The sequence below is a fragment of the Coenobita brevimanus genome, chromosome 92 (genome assembly GCF_032717465.1).
Source record: "Coenobita brevimanus isolate Jiangsu-jjx chromosome 92, ASM3271746v2, whole genome shotgun sequence".
NCBI classification, from domain to species: Eukaryota; Metazoa; Arthropoda; class Malacostraca; order Decapoda; family Coenobitidae; genus Coenobita; species Coenobita brevimanus.
Window position 1 is genome coordinate 8,184,201 of NC_137045.1, and position 13,237 is coordinate 8,197,437.

The following is a 13,237-nucleotide window of genomic DNA, read 5'->3' on the forward strand; positions in this document are numbered from 1 at the left end:
TTCCTCTGATGATTATTATTCAGGTCATAAAATAAGTTAGAGAAAATGCATACTCGTTCATGATCTATACTGTTATCTGATTATATAAATTCCACGTGCATTTCCATAGCATAGTAAGACCCACACACACAACACACACCAAGTGCCGTAATCTTGTTGGAGGTTTCCTAACACTTCTTCCTTATCGATGTACTTTGCATATTACACAATATTACTCTCTTTGATGTTATTTATTTTGCTCTTATGCACTATTGGCATAGTTTTCATAAATAAAGGATGATATTAATGTGCCATATGCTGACATGAATTACTCTAGTAAGGAAGAGCTGCAAAAAAGCCTCCTAAGGTGATGAGAATATCGCCCCAAGCATTATATTCTCATGAAGTTCAGTTTTCTGGCCCCCCTTCCTTAACCATTTATTTAGACACATCGCACACTGACATTCTTTGGCATTTTATTTATAACTCTGTCAATATTAAATAGGATAAAAGCAACAGAAAAACATGTGATACTGGCAATCTGCAGATAAATAACTAAAGAAGAGACGTCAGAGAACTCTTAAGCCTATGAGAATATGGTTACATAAATACAACCATCACCACAAACATTCTTCTACTTGTAATTCTCCCATCAACCACAGTACATCATTCTGTTTTATTCCTGCTGAACCAGACAGTTTTATTCAGCTTAAGACTGAATTTTCAAACTGGAAGGTTTAGGTACAGTTCTTCATTAACCCATTCACTACCTGCCAAAGATCACCCCTATATATGAATAAAATCATCTGGTCCAGTAGCTGCAGCAACAAAACAGACAATACATCACCGACTGTAGGGGAAAATGGTGCTGTTGATGTGATCTTACTTCTACATGGGCAATATTAGGCACTCACAAAATAAAGCAGGTGACTCAAACTGTGGATGGGACATGAAGTGCATGTGAAGCAGCTAACGTGGGAAGTGCTAGACCTTAGACGAGTCCCCCCCAGCAGCTGCACGGCGAGTCTGGATCTGCTTGAGGCGCTGACTGCAGTATACACGTAGAAATATGGCAGTGAAGACAAGCAGGATGCCTATGACACCCATCACTGTCACTGGATGGCCATATATGAGGCAGGATAGCAGAATGGCCAGGCCCTGTGAGGTGTTAGAAAGCAGGTATGTATATGTATCATCCAATCCTGTATTGCCCAATCAAGCCCATGGCTATGCTACACAGTCCCAACAATTTAATGATACTATCACACAGATACTAACAACTCCAGCTACCCCCATGAATCCAGTGAAGTATTCTATTAGGCTTCTTCTTGTTACTTCACGCAATTATATTCAGGTCTTGTTTGGGGGGAAATAAAAGCAATCTTCATTTAACTCCTTCACTTTGAAATGTCTCCCAAATGCTACATTAATTAGTCATCATAGGGAGAATTTAAAAAAAAATGTCCTAGGTCAGAAGGGGCTGAGCTACATGGGGGATATCTGAGGTCACTTCAGTACCAACCTCCCCTTACACTTTCTAATTCAGGCCACCAACACAACACTGGTGATAACGGGGTGTCCTTTCCAGTTCAACTGGGCAGATGGTGGTCAAGTGGGTTAGAGTGCTGTGTAGAAGAAGCTGTTGGTGGAGGTGCACAGCCTTCAATGGTGGCTCTGAATCCCAGTGATCCCACGATGTTGGTTGCGACTCTTCAGACCACTGACACCTTTTCATTTCATTCTTCCTTCCTTCTGACAATTCTATTCAGCTTATGAGAGCTGTATAAAATTGGAGGGGTTAGATACAGCCAGAGGTCCTCCCTAATTTGAGTAAACCAATCTGGACAAAGGATGAATAGACACTGGATTAAAAGGGCTAAATGGTTTATGGAAGCTCTCCTCTTATACCTTGTCACTGTCAGGCGATACTGTGAGCTACAGGGTATAACTTATTACATAGATACTTTCAATGCTCCCATGCTGGAATGGTTTATAGAAGCTCTCCTCTTGTACCTTGTCAGTGTCAGGTGCTACTGCGAACTACAGGGTATAGCTTATTATACAGATACAGTACCGGTACTTTCAATGCTCCCATGTTGAGGTGAATACTTTGTGGGGGAGAGACGAATGAAACTGGTTAAGAAACATGGCAAAATTATAATTCATTTCAACTCTACCACAACTCAGGCTTAACCAGCCGCGTCCCGTCGACGTATGGGTACATTGCAACATTTTGCACTTGCCAGTCCCGACGACGTACTGGTACGTCGTGCAATTGCAAGGTCCCTAATTTGCACAATTTTCAATTTTCGAGTGTGACTTTTTGTACGTATACACGGGACACCTTCCTCTATTCCTCTACAAGATGCCAAGCAAGGACAATGCCTTACACTGCATAACCTCCCCCCTCCCCCCCGCACGCCATTGTCTCGGCAATTCACCTGTTACCAGTGACCTAGCCAATAAAGACATTCAGGGCCAGAGTCATTCCTCAATCGATGACAATGTGGAGGACAAAGTTTACATAGCATTAGAGGAAGAAACAGTCAGAAATGATGATCAGGTAATGTGGCAAAAGAAGGTCAGGTAAGGTGATGAGTTAGTGAGTGAAACAATGCTTATAATGCCTATATTACTGTTTGAAAACTAATATACTCTCGTACTACATATAAATTCGTACCAAGTAAATAAATAAATACCGTTTATGAGTGGTGTGAAATAGTTACCCTCCCATAGAACTCGTTTTCTTTGGTGCCAGCCTGTTAGAAAACCCAGTCAGGTAAGGATCGAGTATTTTAAACCTCAGGTGAGCGATTTCTCTATGAAATTTCGATGTTTCTCACCAAAAGCGGAGGTTTTAGCCAAAAAAAAAAAATTTGAAAATACCTCGGGATTGGGGGATGTCAGAGGTGCGAAATAGCTCGGGACGTGACGGGTTAATCAGCAGACACACAGAGATAAAAAAAAAAAAAACGCTTTTTTCAAATAAAATAATGAAGATGAAACAAAATAATATAAGTCTACATGATAAAATAATACCATATATACCACACTGTGATTTATATAATTTGCACTAATCATGATATTATGCAACAATGGTATATACACCAAGCTCTCATTTTTTGACCGATCGTTATTCCAAAATTTGTTGTTTCGACATTAATAAATCTATACCCTTTTTCATTGTTCAACATGGTTATTCCCACCATTTTGACAATTCAAATCACGCACCGCCAGGCAGACCAGCCAAGCTGCCCAGTTTCCTGCATTCTGCCCTGCCAATCAGTTGCCTCTTTATCTGTCTGCATCTCTGTTTGGCCTCATGGAATACTACAGCACCACCATGGCTCCACCCAAGACCCCTACTATTATCCCTGTCAAGTGCAGTAATGTGCTCACCAACCTGAGTGAGTGTTTCGCCATCGCATGGTTGGGTGATGATTGCGCCAGTGATTAATGAACTTTCTTAATGCACAATACTGTTTTGGTGCCAGTTTTATGTAACGCACATCTTAGTTTGTGCTAGGTTAGGTAGGTTATAATCACTGGGAAGTCCTGGAGGCAAAGCTCCCCCAGTTAGGTTTCAGCTCTTCCAGTTAGGCTTCCACTTCTATTTATGGTTTTAAATCGAATACATTTGAGTTTGTTTGGTGTAGTGACATCACGTCCAGTCAGCTGGATCGGCAATACGCATGCTATCAATGGCGTTCAGGTAGCTTTCTTTAATACTGCTGAGTAGGTATATTTCGTTTGTTCTCCAATGTTTTTTTGATCGAAAATCAGATGTCAATTACCTGAGATGTATGCAGTACTAAAATAATTTTCCTTGAGAATGTAGTTCTATAAGAAAACAACTCAAATCCCTGTGTCATTTTTTGTTCATATTTACTGGTATTTTTTCCATCTTTATTGAACATTTTTTGAATGACAAAGGTGGTCAGGAACATAACCCCCCTATTTCTTACCAATCTCATGGGAAAAATCATTATTCAACCACTTTTTATGAAACGCATCCCTGTCGAATAATGGGGGAGAGGTGTATTTTGTCTCCAAAAATAAATACTGTAAATTCACCTGCCAATTACAGGATCAAAATACAGTAGGGCAAACTTCACTGTACTGAAAGGGTTGAAGGATACTGTTTCTGGCCTTTCTCTTTTTGAGGTCCCTCTAATGGAATCATCTCATATGATGGTAAGAAGAACAAAGTATAAAATCAAGACATCATTACCCAAGGAGGTTAAAGATGGGTGAATCATTATTTAAAAAAATACAATTTACTGCTTAATCTGCAACTCATCTGATGATTGGAAAACCTCTAATACAACTGATTATATCAACTATTAATATAATGACAATTAGTTCACTTTAACTTAACAGAAAACAGCTACCTTTCCATCTTGAATGCTGAGCTAAAACAACAGACTAACAGCAGAATACGATGCTACAATGTTGCTTTATTCTAGCACAGAGCTATGGTATATTAGCTGAAATTAAAGTAAATCTCCAGTAAGGTAAGGTGAACAAACTGTAGAGTATGCTCACCTGCCGTATAGTCATAATGATGATGAAGACAACAGGTCCAAATACTGATATGGTGTAATATATGAATAACTGGCCTGTGGCTGAGCACACCTGCATGAGATGACACAAAAATAGAGACAAGTATTTGAAACAGTGAAATGTCATGTAATGTAAAAGTAATGGCATCTGTGCCTTGATTTCATAAGTGCCATGAATTGTTCAATAGAAGGATAATAGCCCACATACTACAACCGTGCTTACTCTGAATACAAAACAGCATGGGCCCAACCTGAATCCTCTTCACTTTCAATATGTGGCTATAATTCTTTCATCTTGCTGAATGTGGCTAAAGATATCACATTACATCAAGAAACCTGACTGAATAGTCAACATCATCATCATCATCATCATTATCATCATCTACTCCTGTGTTGCCCCATGAGGAATGTAGAAGCCTAGGGCTAGGCAAGTTGGTCCTGACAATTTAGATCAGAGTGACCAGCCCTGCTCATCTGAGTGGCATAATGTGAGCAATAAACCCCAACCATCCATCCATCATCCAATCCTATGTTGCCCCATGAGAAGCGTAGAAGCCTGGGGCAAGGAAAGTTGGTCCTGACATTTAAGATGAGAGTGGCCAGCCTCACCCATCCCTAAGTGGAATTACGTGAGCAATAAACTCCAACCATCCCTTGGATATAAACCTGCACCGGCTCAATCTGATTGGAGCACCTTAATTACGCACTAAACCACCAGGCGTCATAGTCTGGTTATATGGTTACCACCCAGCATAGTAAATGGTTTCCTGGTGTACAGGAAACCAATTGGCTTGTCACTCAGTGCTGAGTCACCCGTAGACAGAAGGAAGAGGAAAGACGGAAAGAATGACATAAGAGGAAGGAAGGAAATAAGGAAAGGGCAGCCCCCCAAGAGCAGCATTACATCGAGTGAGTGGATGGTGAGGGAAGAAGGGCATGCATACTATCGTACATATTACTGTCGTGAACTGCTCTTAAAATTCAAATAAATTTTTCAACTGAAACAGTATGGTAAATTTTTTGAAGATGGATATTTCTAACAAATGCAAGCTGTTTGAAAAGTTGTATTTTCAATTACCGTAACTACAGTCAAACTATTCTCATTTACATTTTCTACGTGATGTCAACAGTGCATTTATAGCATGAAGAGGACTGAGTGCTTCCAATTTAGATGTACTGTTTCAGCTTGTAAGAATGAAACACCATATACTTAAGAACGCCAGAAACCCCTTGTTGATATCAGGATGGTCATCCAGTCACACAGGCCTAATACATCAATCTTCTCTTATTAGCCATACCACAAAAGAACATTGTGCAATATCAGTACTGTATCACCAAAACTGGATGGATGAAGTGTGTATTGCAAATGATTTAACAAAAGTCTGGTGCCCATTTGAATATACAGTATATTCTCTCTCTCTCTCTCTGTTTCTGGATCTTACCTCATCCTATCTTTTAGGTGAGAATTAGATACTTTCTCCTCTGATTCCTGTTCCTAAACATGTCAAAGAGTCCTGTTGTGAAGCTCCTCACTCCAAGTGGACAGAGGAATTTAGGTTGTAAGGTAATAACTAGTGAATATCATGATGTAGCTACCTGACAATGGTAAAATACAGGTTATTAAACACACTCACAGAAAGGATGAGAGCATCCCAGAAGAATGCTGGGTATGTAAACATGAAGGCGAGGGAAGGACCGAAGCTGGACTGCTGCATAAGAGAAGTGGAAGTGAGGAGGCAGGAGAAGAAGTTGACCCCACACATCATCTGCACCGAAGACATCTTATGCTGAGAGAAAAGCTCACCCTGCCAGTTGGAGGTGAAGGCATCAAAGGACATGTACCCCACCAGGATGATCACACCTGACAGAGTGGTTGTGCTGCCTGATGCTGTGGGAAGAGAAGAAGTTAAAGAAGTGCATGTGTTTATGAAACGTAGTAAGTAAGCTGCTAATGGAAGCTGTTTTGCTAAAACACTGCTGGGAGCAGCAAAGTGATGGACTGACAATGGTATACTACTTACCCAACTTTCTCTTCCATTAATAATCTTTGTACCCAGTTTTTCCTATCTGTAAATTTACAGAGCTCTTTGTCCATGCAAAATGTGGTTCTCAACCCTCCCTAAATAACAAGCATCATAAAATAAAGATAAATACTGTACATACCATAGTTCATATTGTGCCTTAACTAGCCATTATGCCTTACATCTCACACCTAATCTTCTCACTAAACACACCTCACTCTCAAAGAGCTAACAGCCTCACAGTAACACTCCTACCAAAGATTTCAGGACACACATGATGATAGTGGTTATCTATCAGGTTCGGGACAACATGAAAAACATCTCTGGCATAATACAAAAATTCTAGATTTCCACTCAACATGTTCGGAGTTAAGTTAAAGGTCCCTGTACACATATAAAAAATGCATCACATTACAGATGTGTTTGTTTCTCAGGCTTTTTTTTTTTTTTTTTTTTTTTTTTTTTTGGGGGGTGTCTGACTGGGCATAGGCTTCACAGCCTGCTCTACAGAAGGACTATTAAAGCAGGGCTTAGTAGGCCTCCTACATACCATACACCTCTACATGTCACCACTTCAGCACTAACACCCACTGTCCATATTGAATACATGCTAGGACCATCTCATACAGGACTGGTGTATTGGTATTAGCAGGGATATTTTTACGTGTCGGCAGGGGTCTTCTGGTAGATCAGTAAAGTCTGATTTTATGAAATTCAAATCCTTAAACTGTTCCCTGCCACAGCGGGGATTTAAAGCTTGGTCCAGTAGGACTGCAGGCCACCTCTCTACCGATTGAGCCACCGTCTCCCCCTTAAGTCTGTACTTAAGTCTGTGGTTTCAAATACTTACTGCTCTTAATTTCTGTGGACCAATTCTCGGTCAGTCTCATCTTACTGCACTTAAGTCTGTGGTTTCAAATACTTACTGCTCTTGGCTTCCGTGGACCCAAGGAGGAATAACGTCATGCCGATGGAGATGAGAACTGCTGTTACATACTCATAATACTCATACTTCTTGGACCTCACAATTTTTCCCATGATCATTGTTGGTATAATTTTTGATGCTTTAGCCAGTACCTGCAAAGGAGGTACATTACATCCATACTTTTATTTCAAACTCCTGTACCCAAATATCTCAGAAACAAAACTGCAGTTCATTAAATACCAGCATCACTTTCAATTACTTATGCCATAATATCACTTTACAGAATACTACATTTTCATTATATGTTGCCTATCTCATGCTCTCCTTCCCTAATAAGCTCAGGAAGAAAAAAAAAGTCTATTAAAGTTCTACTTATCTAGCACACCAATTATATGGAATAAGCTGTGATATTTTGAACCACATCCCTGACTTGTAACAAAGACTCCCTGTAATGGAACCCATTCAGGGGTAATGACACATGCATCATATACAACTTTGACTAACCTGAGTGGGAAAAGTAACATATTTGAGTGCCTCATACTGGCACCACGAGCTCATTATATTGGAGAAGGAGCTGTAAGAGTATTTGTATATGGGAGCAGTGTGGCGGGGCTGACGACTCACTAGCAGGTATCCAGCAGACAACAGGAATGCCAGAATGCGATTGATAAACACCAAGAACTGTGAATCTTTGAAGTGTCCGATGCTGCCCTCTGAATTGTGGTACTCCTGTGGGGGTCACACTTGATTACACTCCATGAGTAAAGATAAATGAGAAACTACCCAGAAATTATCTGCATGCTATATAAAGTTACTACTTGTGGCAGGAAACCATCCTTCCTCCTAGTACTGTACAGTATAGCAGAGTCTCAACATTCACCAAAATCTGGTACTTGAAGGGCCACACAAATTACAAAATGGCATATATAGGATGCTAAATATAAAGGTAGGAACTAGGAACATTAAACTTTTTCAGGACAAGGTCATCTTTTAACCACAACCGTAACACACCCTGAACAGCTGATGTTTACTATGGACTGGAAGTTAAGCCAAGTGCCATAACCAGCTATTATGTACTTCCCAACAGTTGCTGAAAGCTGCTGGGAATATTAAATTTTCAGATATACTGAATAAGACTGCAATAATGACAGACTCTCAGCTTGGACTCTGTATGTACAGTCACTCAAAAGAAAGATCAGTGAGTGACTTTACTTAAGGCTGAATGCTCCCCATCTAAGAGTGATGACTGTGTGGCTAGACCAAGCTTGAAGTCATATTTCACTTTCATGGCAGTACTTCCTAGGGTTCATGGTAGGCATCCATCTACTACCCAAAGAATATTTATAACTAAACTATCACTTAATTAATAGGTTAGGTTCAGGGATAAGAGAGTAAATAGAGAAGCTGCTAACGATCAAGCAACATGGACAGCTGCCATTATGTGACCAAGGCCAACATATGCAAGTGTGCTGGAGCCTTTATAGTTCATTTCATTTCATTTAAAAAGGCTCCAACATACTCACATGTGTCGGCCTTGTCACCTAATGGTGGGTTTCCATGCTGCTCAATCTTTGGCAGCCAACCTTTTCAGTCCCCTATCTCTGAGGTCACACTCTATGACCTCATCCTACATCTTTTTCAGTCTGCCTCTTGCAATCCCATCTCCAATGTTAACACCTCTCACTTTCTGCACCAAATTGTCATCCTCCATCCTCTCCACATGCCCAAATGCCCAAACCAACTCAATCTACCTCCTCTCATCACAACACCAATACACTCCAGTCCCATCGTTCCTCTTGACTCTTCCATCATAAACCTGGCCCCCACAGGCCTCACATGCAAGGACGCATTGCTCATTGACCTAATCATTGTCATTTCTGTATGTTTGAGCCTGCGAATATCCTCTTCATTCAATGCCCAGGTCTTACTACCATACAGCATTACACTCCTAACACGTGCCGCATACATATATCCCTTAGCTCGGAGAAAGAGCCCTCTCAATGTCAAGAACGACAACAGCTCCCTGAACTTTGTCCAACCACCTCACTCTAGCCACAGAGCTAGCTCCAGCTCCACCTCTAGTATATAATATGTCCCTCATGTAACAAAACTCTTCCACACACTCAAAGACTCACCAGCAAGATCAATCCTTTCACACCTGACAATCTGCACATGCTCTCCCTGACACACTGCACACATGAAATCAGCATCCTCTCGCAGTCTACCTCTAATACCACTATGGTACATCTCTTATGCACCCATTTATCACAAACACTGCACAAGATGGAATTACTTCCCACACCCTTGTGGCAAACTGCACATGGCCATTCTCCCTCTTCTTTGACAGTACCACAACCAACCCTACATGCCATCACACAACAAAACAAAACAAAGTACCAGTGCTAGAATCCACAAACCACTATGTTACAAAAGTCAGTCCATTTGTTCAAAGACTGGCAGTGGTTAAAGGCACTTTATTCTCTGTTGCTGGCAAGGGCCACTATTACATCAGACTGGCTATACAAATGTCCCTTAACTCCTTTCATATCACCTGACAGGAGGGTGATGGACTAGCCTACAGGGGAAGGACATTTTCAGCCTACAGCTCAACAGATGAGTCTGCAGCCACAACATCTGATGGATCTACAGTAATTTTCTCCTGCTTTAACAAAGTTAAAATAGCGGAGAAAAAACTGTTATAAGATATATTATGTGCTTTGCTCTGATGAAAGAGAATGAGAAACATGCAGATTTGTTAAAAATACAGAGAGAACAAGTTAAATTAAAAGAAAGGCATATTCTTGGGTGGTGTGGATATACTGATAGGGTAAAAGTATAACCATGAAGTTCTCCAGGATAGAAATCATCCCTACATTGAAAATACAGCAAGCCCTCACTATAACGGACTAATTGGGGCCCCAGCCATTCTGAAAAATGCGAAATTCCGATAAAAGTGACATCCAGACTTCCCCCTGCTAACCCGGACTTTTTCCGATATACTGTATCAGACATTAGTCCAGATCATACGAACGGTTTTTAAACTGTTTTGACAACCATTCCGGTACTGTACTGTCATAGCTTCACTAAATTAATCAGATGGTATAATATATATAATAAGAGTGTACTGTACACTGATAAACATGTCTTTCATTTATCTTATTGTGGTGAACATTGCTGATGTGGTCAGGCAGTCCGGACTGCTTCTGGCTTTATCAGACTTTTTCTGATATATAGGAGTTTAGTCCGGTAGCTCCTCGAGTCCGATAAAAGTTAATTCGGTCTATTGAAGTCCATTATATCGAGGTTTTACTGTAATTAGCTATCACCATTGCTGACATTGCCATACTCAACAGTTCAAAAATACAGATAGATGGATAGAGAAGTATCCAGTATATACAGTATTACATCAGTACGGATATGTTTTGTACCAGAGTACCACTGGCTGGCTGTGCTGTATAATGTATTACAGCATGAGGCAGCATCACTGGCATCACTATACTGTCTTGTTTTACTGATTGCCTCCCAACCCCACTTTATGTTACAGCAGGGATCTGGTTGTGAAAATCCAGCTTGATCTGGTTCCTGCAATCCTTCCCCTCCTCCCCCCCTCCAGTTAAACAGTCAGGTCTGATTCTGGTTTCACAGATCATGTGGGCTAATTTCAGGAACTTTTTTTTTTTTTTTCATCACCTGATCTAGTAGGTCGATTCAAGTGAAAATTCATCCCGCTCTGGCACTAAAAAAGGAGAAAGGGAGACAGATGAGTGAAGATGACATTTCTGGAAGAATGTAGTACAGTACACATAACAGCCTCCCAATCCATTTTCAGTCAGGTACAGCTACGCATATTCTACTGGATTACGTTCCATCACTGTAATCTAGTTTGGTCAAAGCTCTACCCTGTGTGTTCCATGTTCATCTCTTTCCATGCCATTCTCAGCCTCATTTCATTTTATTTTCTGGTACCAAAAGTTGTCCTTTAAACTGCTAATCCCATCTCACCCTATCCAAACCCGCCCTGATATTCTCCTAATCCCATCTCACCCTATCCAAACCCACCCTGATATTCTTCTTCCATTCTCATTTTTCATTCCCCACCAACACTACACTGTCCTCTCTCACTACTTCTACACTGCTTTATTCTGGCCTCACCTTAGTCATGATCTTCTCCTGTAGGACACCCCAAGTCAAGTATGAGACTTGGAGACCAAGGAAACAAGCAACTAACTGAACACACTTTGCAGTAAAAGTGCGTTCTGCTGATGGCGCTTTGGATGATGGTATATCAGTAGTGGGCAAGTGGTCATGGGGCTGTCCATACACACACGATGTCACCACCCATGTCAATGTCCCAGACCCTGCAGAGGCAGAAAGAATGTTGCCTAGCAATGCTGATGATGTGATGTAAGGAATGACTTAGTGATACAGACCGTGCATAAGTTATATCTGATCTACTTTGACCCAACTAGAATTCAATAGGGTACAAAGACAAACGGCCAACCGTTATGGGTTGTGTCATCTGGCTATAGATAGATGAATAGAAAGCACAACTAATCTTACACCTTTAATGTGAAGTTTTTGCTTATATTTATCATTTGCCAAATAATACTGAGGTTATAAATCACAAAACTGAAAACAAACTGAATCTCAAATATCTCATTAAAGAAAAGATATACCAGTATATCTATATTGCAGTCCGGCACAAATGCAATAATTAATCATACAAAACATATAACCTAAACCCCTGATAAAAATACAAATATGACAGCTGCAAGCTGGGGAACCTCCAGTGTCACTCACGACATAGCTACTCAGCTATCATTACCTGCTCGATCAACATATTTGGATTTTTTGAAGTACTGAATAAGGAAGTATCCTGGGATGAATACAGTAGAGTAGCAGAGTAAATTAAGCAGTAGGCTGGCCACCCATGACTCAGTAAGGTTTGAGAGTACTGAGTCTTCTGCCATCCTTCTTGAAATCTGAAAAAAATAAGTTCAGTTATGTACGCCTTCCTCAGAGTTGACAACAAACAAATCAATCATCCTTTATTACACTGTACAGACACATTCATCATACCAGTACAGCATTACCTTCAAACACCATGAGCTCAGGTGTCACAAGCTGAATATACAACGTGTGCCAAAAGTTAGATCTAACTATAGAACACTCCCAATACAGTATGATCAGATCAATTATGGGCTGAAACAAGAATAAAACCCACTGGACAAGATTAGGGATTACGGTACCATAACTGTCTTGGTATACGGTATGTTAGTATGCAGCAGTATGAGCCTATTAAGGTGCTCCCCAATCTAAACTGATCTCCTACCGTACCATTACCCTACATTAACAGATGAGGTTAAGTAATGAATCCAGTTATGTAAGGTGATGAAACAGGTTTGGCAGTATACAATATACCTATGATAGGCTATCAACAACATTTCCATTTAAACATTAAATTTATGCCTAAATCTGGTAGCAACCATAATAATCTAAAAATATGATAGGCTACAGACCTTTTCTCGATGAAACTGCAGGAGAGCTCCCATGCATAAAATTTTACAACTGTATATTTTTCTCAATAAACTATAACAAAATTATCATTATGGTAGCTTTAAAAAGATGTGGGAATGTGTAACTCTGAAGATAACCACCACCAGTTTTATAAACAAACCTTAGCAAGCGGGCACCTGCCATGCTGAACTTTTAAGGCCGGTTCACACAACTAAATCGCAGCCATGTTTTGC

General features: G+C 40.4%; 1 protein-coding gene across 1 annotated transcript; it reads right to left on the bottom strand.

Annotated features, from left to right (window-relative positions):
* Positions 1–842: 842 nt before the first annotated feature.
* On the bottom strand, positions 843–12,457 carry sll (adenosine 3'-phospho 5'-phosphosulfate transporter 1). The gene is made up of 7 exons (XM_080282138.1): positions 12,313–12,457; positions 11,640–11,845; positions 7,992–8,216; positions 7,489–7,639; positions 6,176–6,429; positions 4,525–4,614; positions 843–1,137 (listed from the first exon to the last, which is right to left on the bottom strand). The coding sequence occupies exons 1-7, from the start codon at positions 12,455–12,457 to the stop codon at positions 964–966; spliced, it is 1,245 nt and encodes a 414-aa protein (XP_080138264.1). The 3' UTR covers positions 843–963.
* Between the last annotated feature and the right edge of the window lie 780 nt (positions 12,458–13,237).

Excerpts from the sequence above, each read along its gene's own strand:
- sll (XM_080282138.1), bottom strand. The coding sequence starts at position 12,457 with ATGGCAGAAGACTCAGTACTCTCAAACCTTACTGAGTCATGGGTGGCC. Across the intron at positions 11,846-12,312 it reads CAAATATGTTGATCGAGCAG|GGTCTGGGACATTGACATGG; the intron begins GTAATGATAGCT and ends CTGCCTCTGCAG. Across the intron at positions 4,615-6,175 it reads GGGATGCTCTCATCCTTTCT|GTGTGCTCAGCCACAGGCCA; the intron begins GTGAGTGTGTTT and ends CATCTCATGCAG.